At 36.3% G+C, this 12,719-nt stretch overlaps 3 protein-coding genes across 3 annotated transcripts in view; 1 reads left to right on the forward strand and 2 right to left on the reverse strand.

Moving 5' to 3' along the window:
* Nucleotides 1–673: 673 nt before the first annotated feature.
* Nucleotides 674–5,193, reverse strand: tmco6 (transmembrane and coiled-coil domains 6). Its single transcript, XM_065271053.1, has 13 exons — nucleotides 4,963–5,193; nucleotides 4,706–4,812; nucleotides 4,496–4,605; nucleotides 4,001–4,184; nucleotides 3,813–3,917; nucleotides 3,620–3,711; nucleotides 3,377–3,493; nucleotides 2,928–3,042; nucleotides 2,340–2,511; nucleotides 2,130–2,224; nucleotides 1,729–1,896; nucleotides 1,523–1,639; nucleotides 674–1,410 (listed from the first exon to the last, which is right to left on the reverse strand). The coding sequence occupies exons 1-13, from the start codon at nucleotides 5,051–5,053 to the stop codon at nucleotides 1,393–1,395; spliced, it is 1,491 nt and encodes a 496-aa protein (XP_065127125.1). The 5' UTR covers nucleotides 5,054–5,193; the 3' UTR covers nucleotides 674–1,392.
* A 248-nt stretch (nucleotides 5,194–5,441) lies between these two features.
* Nucleotides 5,442–7,996, forward strand: eif1ad (eukaryotic translation initiation factor 1A domain containing). Its single transcript, XM_065275242.2, has 5 exons — nucleotides 5,442–5,572; nucleotides 6,706–6,823; nucleotides 6,910–7,018; nucleotides 7,102–7,210; nucleotides 7,434–7,996. Exons 2-5 carry the CDS (start codon nucleotides 6,737–6,739, stop codon nucleotides 7,690–7,692), a joined length of 564 nt encoding a protein of 187 aa, XP_065131314.1. The 5' UTR covers nucleotides 5,442–5,572; nucleotides 6,706–6,736; the 3' UTR covers nucleotides 7,693–7,996.
* An 886-nt stretch (nucleotides 7,997–8,882) lies between these two features.
* Nucleotides 8,883–12,719, reverse strand: part of LOC135752559 (N-acetyllactosaminide beta-1,3-N-acetylglucosaminyltransferase 2) — a 6,754-nt gene continuing 2,917 nt past the window's right edge. Inside the window, exon 2 of the mRNA XM_065271062.2 lies at nucleotides 8,883–11,736. Coding sequence (XP_065127134.1) covers nucleotides 10,348–11,736 — 1,389 coding nt within the window. The 3' untranslated portion in view covers nucleotides 8,883–10,347. The remainder of the gene's footprint in view (nucleotides 11,737–12,719) is intronic.

Raw genomic sequence — 12,719 nt, forward strand, 5'->3', positions numbered from 1 at the left:
TATGTCAAATAAATCTATGGTGTCCCCAGAGAATGTATATGAAGTTTTAGCTTAAAATTTCATATAGATAATTTAAAATAGCATGCTAAAATTTTGTAAGTGTGATCTCTGCACTAAAATGGCAGTGCCGTGGTTGGATAATGCAGATTAAGGGGCGGTATTATCCCCTTCTGACATCACAAGGGGAGCCATATTTTAATAAACTATTTTTCACATTCTTGCAGAGAATGGTTTACCAAAACTAAGTTACTGGGTTGATCTTTTTCACATTTTCTAGGTTGATATAAGCACTGGGGACCCAATTATAGCACTTAAACATGGAAAAGTTTGATTTTCATAATATGTCCCTTTTAAATAGCTTTCCATTAATATATGGTTTTTTAGAGATAACTATTTGAAAATCTGGAATCTGAGGGTGCAAAACAATGAACACATTGAGAAAATCACCTTTGAAGTTGTCCAATGATGTCCTTAGCAACACATACTACTAATGATAAATATTTTTTGTCATAAAAGAAAAATCGATAATTTTAACCCCTACAGTGTATTGCTGGCTATTGCTACAAATATACCCATGCAACTTATGACTGGTTTTGAGGTCCAGAGTCACATATATGAGAATAAATCACAATAATTATGAAACAAATTTAAAGAAGTTTGAAGGAATTTCCCATAATTTTATTTTATTATGACTTACAGAAAATACAGCAGTGTTTATTGTGAATTCTAGGCATAATACAATATAATACAATATTTCATTTAATATAATAAAAAATGTATTTTTGTTCTTATTTAATTTTTTTCTTTAGTATTTTTATTATTATTTTGTTTCATCTTATTCCTTTAAAAATTGTCTTATGTTGGGTCTCACACCATGGGTATGAGGGAAACAGTATTTCAGTCCTCTGTATGTCCTGTACTTATTATAGCAGAATGGACAACAGAGCTGACTTAATATAATAATTAATATACATATAGCAGAACTGACAATAAAGCTGACTATAATATAATATAATATATAATATGTGTATTGTAAACAATCTAGGAATTTGTTTTACTATTATACTGTGCATATCTGAGCAGTCTTTGGGTACATGGTGATGTTACTGGTAACTTTTTGTATTTAATTTAAAAGGACACCACAGCCAGTTCAAGTACGTACAGAATATGCTGCATGTTGTGTCTACGGTTCTGTGGGAACAGCAGGTAGCAAAAAACATGAATACGCCTACCATGAACAAAAATACACCATGAGCCGTACTTGCAGGATGCTTTAAAAAACCAGAGAACCTGAATCATTTTGCAAATGCTAAAATGCATCTAACTGTGATTGATGTCATAAAAACACCAACATTTCAATTCTTCTGTTCTGTGGATGGACCCCGATAGGTTTTACGAAAGACTCTCCACCTTAAAAACAGAAAACCAAATTAGATTAATTTACAAATATAAAATGGAAATCTATTTATAACATGTCCCGTGCTTCAGTGCATGCATGAGGGCAAGCAAATGTAACACTGACCTCAGAGAAATGATTATCGAGAATGTAAGCAGCTCTGACGCGCTGTTCTGCTTCACTGTTATATTGAATCGCCTCCAGTAGAGGAACACCATTCAACCGGGTGAACTCCTCAATCACCTGTCAAGTGCAGGAGGGATTCAGTTAACCATGCATGTCGAGCGACTGTGAACGAGCTAACCGTAAGCTTCATAAAGAGAAATTAAGACCTGTGGGCTGCTGGACACCAACATGTGCAGGACTTCCAGGCTTAGAGTAACCACCTCCGGCTCGGCCATTTTGAGCGTGGCACAAAGGCCGCTGAGCACCCCAGCTTGAGTTAGCCGAACACAGCATTCTGGGCCATTATGGGCAATATTACCCAGAACTCTTAGCACCTTTCAGAAAATAAAGAGCATGATTGGAGAGAACCTAAGTTTGGATACAATACTGTAAGTTATTAAAATGTATATGTTGACAATAGTTAAAGCAAGCTTTAGCATATTTTGGAATTGGAAAGAGTTTCCTTGCTTCCCAAAATTTGTGTCTATTTTTAATTTAAGGTTAAACTCCCAATGATTTTCCATATTCATGAATGACGGGTTTATAAGATAACAGATGACTTGCTTACCATTAAATTGATTCCTTTGGAGAAGGACAGTAGATTGATTAAAATAGGAACCAAGTTGAGGAGCACGAGACCAGAGCAAAATCCACTGGAACTAGCTAAACATAAAATGTTTCGAATATGTGCAAGCAGATTTTGGCTGGTAAATAATGACAATTTTTTTTCTTGAATTTCATGAATTAGACAAATAAGAAAGACTGTATAAATGCTCACCTGTGAGGTTGTTGAGCACCCACAAGCTCTCTCTGCTCAGACCCATGTGAGGTTGCAGATAAGCCTGACTGAAGACGCACAGCGCGGCGAGGAGGCGCGTGTCTTCTGGCATTACATCACACCCTTCGCTGACCAGCAGGTTACCAAGGCAACGGAGGAGAGGCCAGATGAGCTGCAAAGTCCGAAAATTAAGAAAAGAAGCAGGTGTGACTCAGATGATTGAGACGGTTATATCATGAACCACATAAGCTTTGAATGAAAGAGCCAAAAAATATTTTCCTAAATCTGTAATTTAATTCGCTTAAGGACTGAATACTTTACGTCTAATAAAAATTTATGATTACTGCTTATTCTTGTACAGTAAATCTCTTAAACATATTTTATAGTCATAGTTTGTCCAAAGTCAAATAAATTTTAGCATATATTATTATTATGAGCAATTAAAATCAATGCATTCATTACATTAAAGAAATCTGTGTTTGTGATGGTGCTTTATTTTGATGAAATTATTTAATTTGTCTTTATTTCTGTTTTTCTATTTTATCCTAAATTAAATGTACACTATGTATGTAACCAAATGTCGCTCACCAGTTCAAGCCCATCCTCAAGGTTTCCTTTAGCAACGGTGCCCCCTAATGTTATTAAACAAGCACTGCACTGTGAAAGAGCACCTTGAGTCACCAGCACCTTGTTATCCAAATTACTGCAAAGTACAACATGAAGTCATATTTCAAAGAATCATTAACTCCTCTAAATGAGCGTATAAGAGCAATTATGTTGTCCGAAGACAACAAAACAACAAAGCAGATAAGGGGCACCACTGACTTCCACAGTAAGAAAAAATATATGGAAGCGAATGGTGCCCCTGATTGATGTTTATAAACATTCTTTGAAATATCTTACTTTGTCTACTTTGTGCAGTACAAATTCATTTATACAAGTATGAAACAACTTGAGGGTGAGTAAATGATGACATAATTTAGGGTAAACAACTGCCATATTTCTAATTAATTTCTGAATAATAATTTTTGCCACACCTGCTAACTAAATAGTGTAAACACCACGCACACTCAATTGCTGGTCCAAAGCCAAAGTCACAATGTGGATTCAATGCGGAGATCAAATCCGATATTATTCCTGAATCCACAACTGCTCTGGGTAAAAAATACAACAAAGTACAAACGCATTGTGATAAACAAACAGTGTATACAGCGTAAACAGTGATACACAAAAAAATAGTATATTTTTAAAAATGTAAATGAAACACGTTGGTTCCTTACGGTATAATTTTATCAGTAGCGTCTTTGTCCTGTAGCAGCTGAGACAGGGCAAAGCCGACAGCCTCCACCACAGCCAGATTATACTTTTGACTCTAAAAGAAACAAAAAAATGTCAGCGGCTAAAACATGTCCAAGTCATATTTCATACAGATGAAAGTTAACTAACACTGGAGACGAAGTTAAACATGCTAACTTGAATGCAGTTTGCCAATGCAGAAATGATTCCCTGTGCCAGAAGCTTCTCTCTGCATGAACCGTTGTCAGGACACAAGTTTCCCAGAGTGTATAAACAGAGCTCCTGAGGATAAAGATGCAAATAAATGAGGAAAAAACTTGATGAGGTTCTTCTAATATTGACCAAAGAGCAGATAAGTTACTGACCGTCAGCTTCGGGCTCTGACCGGAGAGGTATGTGAGGAGGTACGGGCCGGCAGACAGACACGCTTGACCTACACTGGGGTGAGGAGAGTGAGACAGCTCATGAAGAGCGCGAACAGCCTCAAGCTGACACTGGGCATTATGACCACTAAGCTGCCCGATCAACATATGCATGCTGTTTTCAGACCTAAAGACAAGAAAACACAATTTATTAGTGTTTAGCTAAAATATAGCTTTAAAGGTTGGAGACTATGGTAACGCAATACTGTCAGTCAATGGCTGTAGGCGGGGCTTTATCAGTGTGACGTCACATTAACAAGAGAATCAAAACAGCATGTCTAATGCGACTGATTTGGTTTAATGCGAAATAAAAGGAGCGGGTGGATTTTACACACTGCTAATGCACATTTATGCCCAGACACGTTGTAAAGGTATTTTTTTGCATAATAGATGCCCTTTAAAATGTAAAACATCTAGACTAGTCACATGAAGTCATACTTGATGAAAGCGAGTTGGGTCTCAGGGTTTCTAAGAGCTTTTCTTAGACATGCAAGACGAGTTGCTTTCTCCTCCCCACCACACTGGATGCCACGTATCATCTCTCTAACCTAATGTCACACATGCAATAGAAACAAGTGTTTATTGAACAACAGCATCAGTCTTCTTCATCCATGCATGTATGTATGTATGGCAAAAATAAAATTTGACCTGTTCAGGTGACAGATGGACAGAGTCTGTCTCCACAGAGTCTTCATCTTCATTCTGCAGCAGTCTCTTACTGATAAGCTGTCTGTCTCTTCTCGCCTGCCTAAGAGCTGTGAAGAAAGAAAGAAAGAAATACATTTATTAATGTTACATTAAATAGACTGCATTATTGAGGTCAATACAAACCTCAATAATATAAATATTGCACGTGTAGTGTTGCTTTAAGCTAACCGCTACACAACCCGTGTACACAAACACACCTTTCTCAAATTCTCTCTTCTTATGTTTAAACTCCTCCAAGTCATTGGCAGATCGACTTGCTTTATGTCGGATGGTTTTCAGTCTCCACATTTTCGTCGCTAAAATCACGTTATTATTTTTCTTAATACAACTAGATAAATGCAATAATTAACGATCTATTAGTTAATTTATTAATAAAATCAAAGAATACAATCTTAAACTGTGTCGTCATCATCAACCTGCGCCTGGGTTGCCGCTTGCCCCGAGTATTTCTGAAAGCGACCTGCGAACGGATCCTTTCAAAATAAGAGTACCGATTCAAGACATCTTTTTTGAACTGGTGAATGTTTTTGTCTATGTGAATATAATGCACCTAAGACCTTTTCATAAAATGTTTGTAAACATACATCTATATATATATATATGAAGTGTTTCTTCCCCTCTAACATTATTTTAGTTTCTTTGATTTGTGCTTTTATTTTGAAATAGTAAACAACCGCGTCACAGTGTTTTCACTCTCTGTCGCTTCACTGTTCCGTGAGGAAGATTCGAGTAAACGTTCGCAATTTATCTCAATGCAATTAGTAAAAACACACAGGTTATATTCAGAGTTTCATATAGCCTTTCTAGGTAGGTGACTCTGGTGTTACGATATAAATAAAAAAATACGTTGGAGCTTTTAATTTATGTTAACCAACGCAGCACGAATGCCACATGTTAATGCAGCACGCGATTAGATGCGTCATGTAACTTGCTTTTTAAATATACTTTCAGTGATACAGGTGGCCACCAGTGTTGGGTAAGTTACTCAAAAAAAGTAATTAATTACTAGTTACTAATTACATCTTCAATCATGTAATTAGATTACTTTACAAATTACTCTCTCCAAAAAGTATTTAATTACTTATTACTAATTACTTTCTAAATCCTATTTAGTATACAGGTATGATACAAGGATAGGCTTGAAATGGCTCGAAGAAATAATATATAAAAGTACATAAATTATTCTGGTCCCGCTTTAGGGTCCAATTCTCTCTAACTAATTATTAACTACTTTCGCCTCAATATCCAACTACTGCTTATTAATACTAAAGAAGTTGTTAATTTAAGTATTGGTAGAAATGGGGAGGGTTAAAGATGTAGAATAAGGTTTTGCAGAATCAGGCATTAATATGTGCTATTAAGTATTAATATACTGCCATCATCTCATTAATATTAATGCTAATAATAATCAACCAGTTAATAGTGAGAATTGTAAACTAAAACCATGTTAAATCCACTATTGTGTTTAAGTATACATAATTGTTTTACAGTCCATACACAGTTAGTTACATCAGAAGTAACTGTAATTAGATTACAAGAAAAATAAGAGTAATCCCTTACTTTACTTTTTCATAGGAAAAGTAATTAAATTACAGTAACTAATTACTTAGTAACTAGTTACACCCAACACTGGTGGCCACTGATATGTTATTGTGAGGATGTTTTTTTTATAAGGTTTAGATTAGGTGATTAGGTTTGTAGACCGGTTTACAAAAAGTTTAACTTGGATCATAAAGTAGTCATAGCCATAAAATCACGAAAATGTCACGTGTGGCCTTACTGGTAAACAGTAAATCACAAAAATGCTTCAATGCTGGGTTTTCACAGACTGCGTTACATATTGTTGTACCTTTTTATTTGTAATTGGGCAAAATCCACTCTGTGTTCATGATTACAAGAATATGCACTTCTTGAAAATCAGTTTCTTAAATGTTTTTCAGACGATACACTTTTCAGATTCTTACATCCACCATGTCAAAGGCAACCAAACGCAAGCACGTAGTCAAAGAAGTTCTGGGGGATTATGTCACACCCACAGAAGACCAACAAATTATGAGGGTACGTATGGAGATGCAGTTTATAAACACAGTTTTGGGATTTGTGAGATACTGAGAAGATTAAAACCTTGTTTTACTACGTTACAGGTCTTGGGTAGCAATGGCAACAATCTCCACGAAGCCGTGACTGAAAGTGGCGAGCAGTTTTTGCTCAGCATGCCCACAAAGTTTCGCAAGAACATCTGGATCAAACGAGGTACGTTTGCTTTGTCTTTTCTAGATATCAGATGCTCTGTTTTTTTCAATGTGTCTAAAAGGTTTTTACTGCCTCACTTTTAGGAGACTTTGTCATCGTTGATCCCATAAAAGAAGGAGGAAAAGTCAAGGGAGAAATTACTTTCATACTTTACAGGGACCACATTCAGTATCTGAGGAAACTCGGGATCTGGTGAGGAAGTTTTGATTTAGCTACATAAAATGCAAAATAAAACCCTTCGGGTTCAGGATGATAAAAGATCCTTTATTTAGCAATAAAAACTTTGTTATCCTATAAATTGTAATGATCATATTCATAGTTGAAACTGTATAGTGTCTTTATTATGCATTTTATAATCTGTTCAAGAAAAAGCTGTAAATGTGTTCAGTAAACAGTATTTTCCCACTTCACACAGGCCAAAAGGATTCCAGGAATCTCACGCATCTGCTGAGAGGAACGAGGGAACGCAGACAGATAGGAGTGAAGAAAAAAATGAGCAGGAAGAGGCGGAGTGTGACAGCGACTCTGAGAATGACGACAGCGATCTGTTTGTGAACACTAATCGTGCTACTGTCCACTACAGCGAGAGTGAGGAAGAGACAGATGAGGATGATGATGATGAAGAGGATGATATAGAGGATGCTTGTAATGGGAAAGCAGAAGACATTTTGTAGACGGACAGAAAAAAACCTAATACAGGAGTGACCAAGAGCAGCTTTCTGTAAAAAACCTTGAGCTTAAATACCTGGACAAACCACATTGATGCCTGAGACTGAATTTCAAGGCTGTAATTACTGTTAATGACTACTCTCTGATGACATTCAGAAGGTAGCTAAGTGTTCTCAAACGTAATTATCAGATTATTTTTACTTTAATAACTATCCTCAAACTCATTTTCCTCCTGGTGAAGGAAACTGATTGTGTATAATGATTTCTGTAAATATTGCATTATAATAAACTTTGTTTTGTATGCTTTGACCAATGACCACACAAAGATATTTATCATCAGAATGACCATTACAGTAGATAAATCTCCTGACAAAAAAAAACATGATTTCTGCATTAGAGCATTATTTTCAATGAAGCACATAACTCACCCAAGTTAACATTAATTTTTGTGCACAATTATTTATTTTACATTGAACACCAACATAAGTTATAAACAGGTAACAAACATTTATAAAAAATAATGTAAACAAAATGCAAAAAACTTAATGGTTGTTAGGCTTCATCCGCTTTGTGTAAGTTAGCAGTACATTTATGGGGTTACGCATGAAAATAAGGTTGTATTTGTTAATATTAGTTAATGCACACTGAAAAAAAAAGATTTATTCCCTTTACTCATTTTACTGTTAATTGTTTTAAGTAAATTGTTGCAATCATTATATTTAAGCTACATTTAAACAAAAAAAAAAAAAAAGAAAAAAAAAGAAAAAACGTTTGTTTAAATGTAGCTTAAATAAATTGATTGCATCCACTTACCTTAAAAAATTGAGTAAATTGAATTAATAATTTTTTATATAAGCGAACATGATCTAACAATAAATCTAAAGCATTTAGTTCATGGTAATTTTAGCATTTACTAATAAATTAGTAATTTAGTAAACAATTTTGACTCAGAAAGGGACAAACCCAGCGGTTGGGTTTAAAACATGTTTATATTTGAGCCAGCAATGGGTTAAAACAACACTGAAAAAATTATTCATTGAATTTAATCAATTTTTTTAAGGTAAGTGGTTGCAATCAATTTATTTAAGCTACATTTAAACAAAAGTTTATAATTTTATTTTACTTTACTAATCTTTTTTGTTTAAATGTAGCTTAAATAAATTGATTGCAACCACTTACCTTAAAATTTTTTATTAAATTCAATGAATCATTTTTTTCAGTGAACCCAAACCACCACCCAGGTTAAATTACAACCCAACAGGTTGTGCTTGTACTCTTCGTCCCAGTGCCGAGTTGAAAATAACCCAGCATATTTAGTGTGTATATGAATCATTGTTAGTTCATGTTTAGTTAATGCATTTACTAATGTTAACAAATTCAACTTTATTTTAAGTCCTTACAGATTGTGGTGATATTTATGAAATATTTTTAACCATAACTAATAACTAGCTCTCTGAAAAAATGATGACTTATTGTCAACCCAGCATCGGGTCAAAAAGGGACAAACCCAGACATTGGGCTAAAATAGGTTTATATTTAACCCAACAATGGGTTAAAACAACCAAGCATAAGTAAAATTAAAACCCAATGGATTTTTGACCCAGACTGATCTCACGGAAAGTCGTGTTATCACGGAAATTTTGATTAATTTATTCGTGTCCATGAGCACGATTGTCTTTTTCGTGTCACTCTTTAAATTTTTCTATAAATAGTTTTTCGTGTTTGTGGCATGACTTACTTTTTCATGTCATTTTATGCATTGTTTTCTCATTGTTTTTTCCTATATTTTACCATTGTCGCTTGGGTTGGGGTTAGAATCACTTTCTGTTACATTTTTAGACATCCTAACCCAAACCCCAACTCCAGGCGAGAATAGTTTTAAAAGTGAAAGAAAACCGATACATAAAAATACATCCAAACCCCAAATCTAACCCCAACCCCAAGAGACAATTATTTAAAAATAAGAAAAAAAAGAGAAAACAATACTTAAAATGACACGAAAAAGAAAGTCGTCCCACCACTGTAAAAAAAACTTTGCTGCCTTAAAATTTTTTGTTAAATCAACTAAGATTTACAAGTCATGCCAACAGAGATGAGTTGTCACAACTTATAAAATATAGTTGAGAAAAGTCAACTTAATTTTATAAGTTATAACAACTCATCTCTAGTCAAGATAAATAATAGTAAGTTGAAATGAGGTTTATTTTAAGGCAGCAAAGTATTTTTTACCGTTCACAATAAATTCTTTATAGAAATTCATGTGACATCTACCATACCAACCTAGCATTTTTTAGACTGATCTGAAAGAAGCATGATCACCGTTTCAATGTGTTACTCTTGAGTAATATTGCATCTAATACTGAAACTGCAATTTTCTGTTGCAGTATAATAGATAAGTTATAAATAAATTTAATTACAAAGCAATCAGCCTCCATTTAAATACATACAAAAGTACACGGAATGCACAAAGGCCTGAAAGCAGGTTTCAGTTGCGTAAATTGCCTTACTTCTTATTAAACACAAAAACACACCAAACAGGCTACAAGAGACTGGATTTCACAATGTTTTGACATACAGTGATAAAAATACTAGTTGTCTAAACCTGCTAGATGAGAACATGTTTTAGCATAACAAAAAACTGAGATGTGGCTTCAGTCCACTTAAGCATCTCCACGTTCAACTCTCAGCGTTGCATTTCTGCATTCGGGGCTGGGCGTCAATGTTTCCGACCAAAGCCGAAAAACGTCCTTCGGGCTACGCTTGTGGACCAGGAGCACGGTGTGGTTTGCACAGGGATCCTTAGGTTCATCTAAAGGGAAGTCAAAGGTGAGAAAGGCCGGGTGGTGGATAGGCGAGACCCCTATTCTCTGCAGGCACATGCCCACATAGACATCATCAATAGGAAAGAGATGAACTCTCTTTGACACCTGAGAAAGTTTAAGGGCCAGAGATCCAGAATACACCACCCCTCCTCCACCAGGATATGAGGGGTACATCCCTTTGTAGAAGCTCTCTGGGACGAAGTACTTTGTTTGGTTCGAGCGTAAAGGTGCTGCATTGTTTATTACGTCACCAACAATAAAGTCGTCCATTTTTGTTTGCATAGACACCGATGAAGTTACGTTAGTAAAGTTAGTTACGTTAGTTACGTTCTTCTCCTCGGCCAGCAGATAGTCCAGGATGGCCGGCGTCCTAATAAACACATCGTCATCACCCTTAAAGATGAAACGGGCGTGTGGGCAACGCCTTGAGAACCAGTCCCAGAACAACACATCTTTCAGCGTAAGGTTAAAGAAGGTGTCTGCAAAATCCCACTGTATGATGTCACCATGCATTTTACTCTCAAATGTTAATTTATCTTCAACAAGCAAGTCTTTGGACATCCCCAAAAGGAATATCCTACGGACAAGGCCTCCTTCGTTTTCCCTACCCATCACATTTCCCGAACGCCCCCAAGTTTTTCTAATCGCTTCCCTGTTCTCAAAGTTTGCACTTTGAGTTTTGATGGCAAGGAACAACAGCGGAGCCCGAGTCTTTGCCAGTGGTCCATCGTCACAAACGTCCAACGGCTCGAGAATCAGTGGATAGTCTCGACAGTGCATGGACACAACAAAATCTTTCATCTGAGTTGTTAACATCTCATAATCTGGAATCGCATTGCTAATCTCATAATCTGGATTACATGATCCACCACTTTCCTTCCCAGTGGATCTTTCTCCGTCGCCGAGGCCTTCTGCACTATCCAGTTTTTGCTTCAGGATTGGGTTGTATCGGCGGTCCTTAATATGCTGGAGAAAGTTCCACAGCGCTCCGTTATCTAGTTCGGTTTTCCAAAAGTGCTCTTCAGGATGAGGAGCCAGATCTTCAGTGAATCTGAGGCCAGTGGCAATAAAGCGCAAGGGTAGCATGGGACGAGCGACGGATGTCCCGTGTGTCATGGCATAGGTCAAAACTACCGAGACGTAGATGTACACTGGGAGCAGCACAAAACATGGTGAGCAGATGAGCAGGAATCGCCGACGACATCGACACAGATTTAAAGCCATACACTGTGAAGAGACAGAAATTAAACACATTTTCAAATGTAATTTTTTTTTTTTACATAAAATGATCTGACATTTTACTACAACAATCTTGTCCAACCAGGGGTTGAGTATGATTATCACACAATTCACAACATTATGGTATAAAATTGAGTACTACAAACCTTACAAGTATCTACCATGGTAATCATGATAATACCTGTAAAATGTCAAAATTAAGTAGTAATTTAAAGGTATAGCGGAAGATTTTCGTTTTCCGGGTGGATCACCACTGTTATTGGTCATCCCAGATGTCAATCATTATGATTATATGTTGACGTATAACCGTCGTGCGTGCTCGCCTCTACGTTCGCTTTCTGCACATGCGCACTTTCACGTGTATGTGTGTTGTGCTACGGTTTCAACCATTCATTGAAGGTCGCGTTCTCACTGTATTTTTTTCAAAATGTCTGAGGGTCGCAAGAGAAAAAGTGTCTAAGAATTGTATGACAAGAAGGGAAAGGACTATAAATAAAGAAACAAGACCAGATGTTTATGGGAGACTATTTCACACGCTGGCGTGAGCTAAAAGGACAGGTTGGGCTTCCCACGCGAAGTTTCTACTGGAAAGGTACATTTTGTCATGCTATTTGGAGAAATCCATTTAAAATCACTGCTGGTAAAAGTGGATGTAAGCTATGATTAGCGATGCTAGCCCTGGCACAAGTCACGAACCGCACAGACACGGTAAACATGCCGACAGAAACTTGTAAACAGAGCGAAGAGAAGAACTGAGCTCCTGCACGCTCTCTCTCTGTCTCGTGCACGCGTTTAACAGGCGTTCCCTCTCGGGAGCATTTTTTAAAAAATATCGAGGGGCGGTTCTTTTAAATAATTCGGGAAAATCTTACGCTATACCTTTAAGTATTAACAGGAGAACTCCTTCAAACTGTTTTTAAACTCATTAAATGAAAGGTTGGGTTCATTTTTCTACCCAAATGACGAGTTGA

This window comes from Paramisgurnus dabryanus, chromosome 16 (genome assembly GCF_030506205.2).
Source record: "Paramisgurnus dabryanus chromosome 16, PD_genome_1.1, whole genome shotgun sequence".
Lineage (NCBI taxonomy): Eukaryota > Metazoa > Chordata > Actinopteri > Cypriniformes > Cobitidae > Paramisgurnus > Paramisgurnus dabryanus.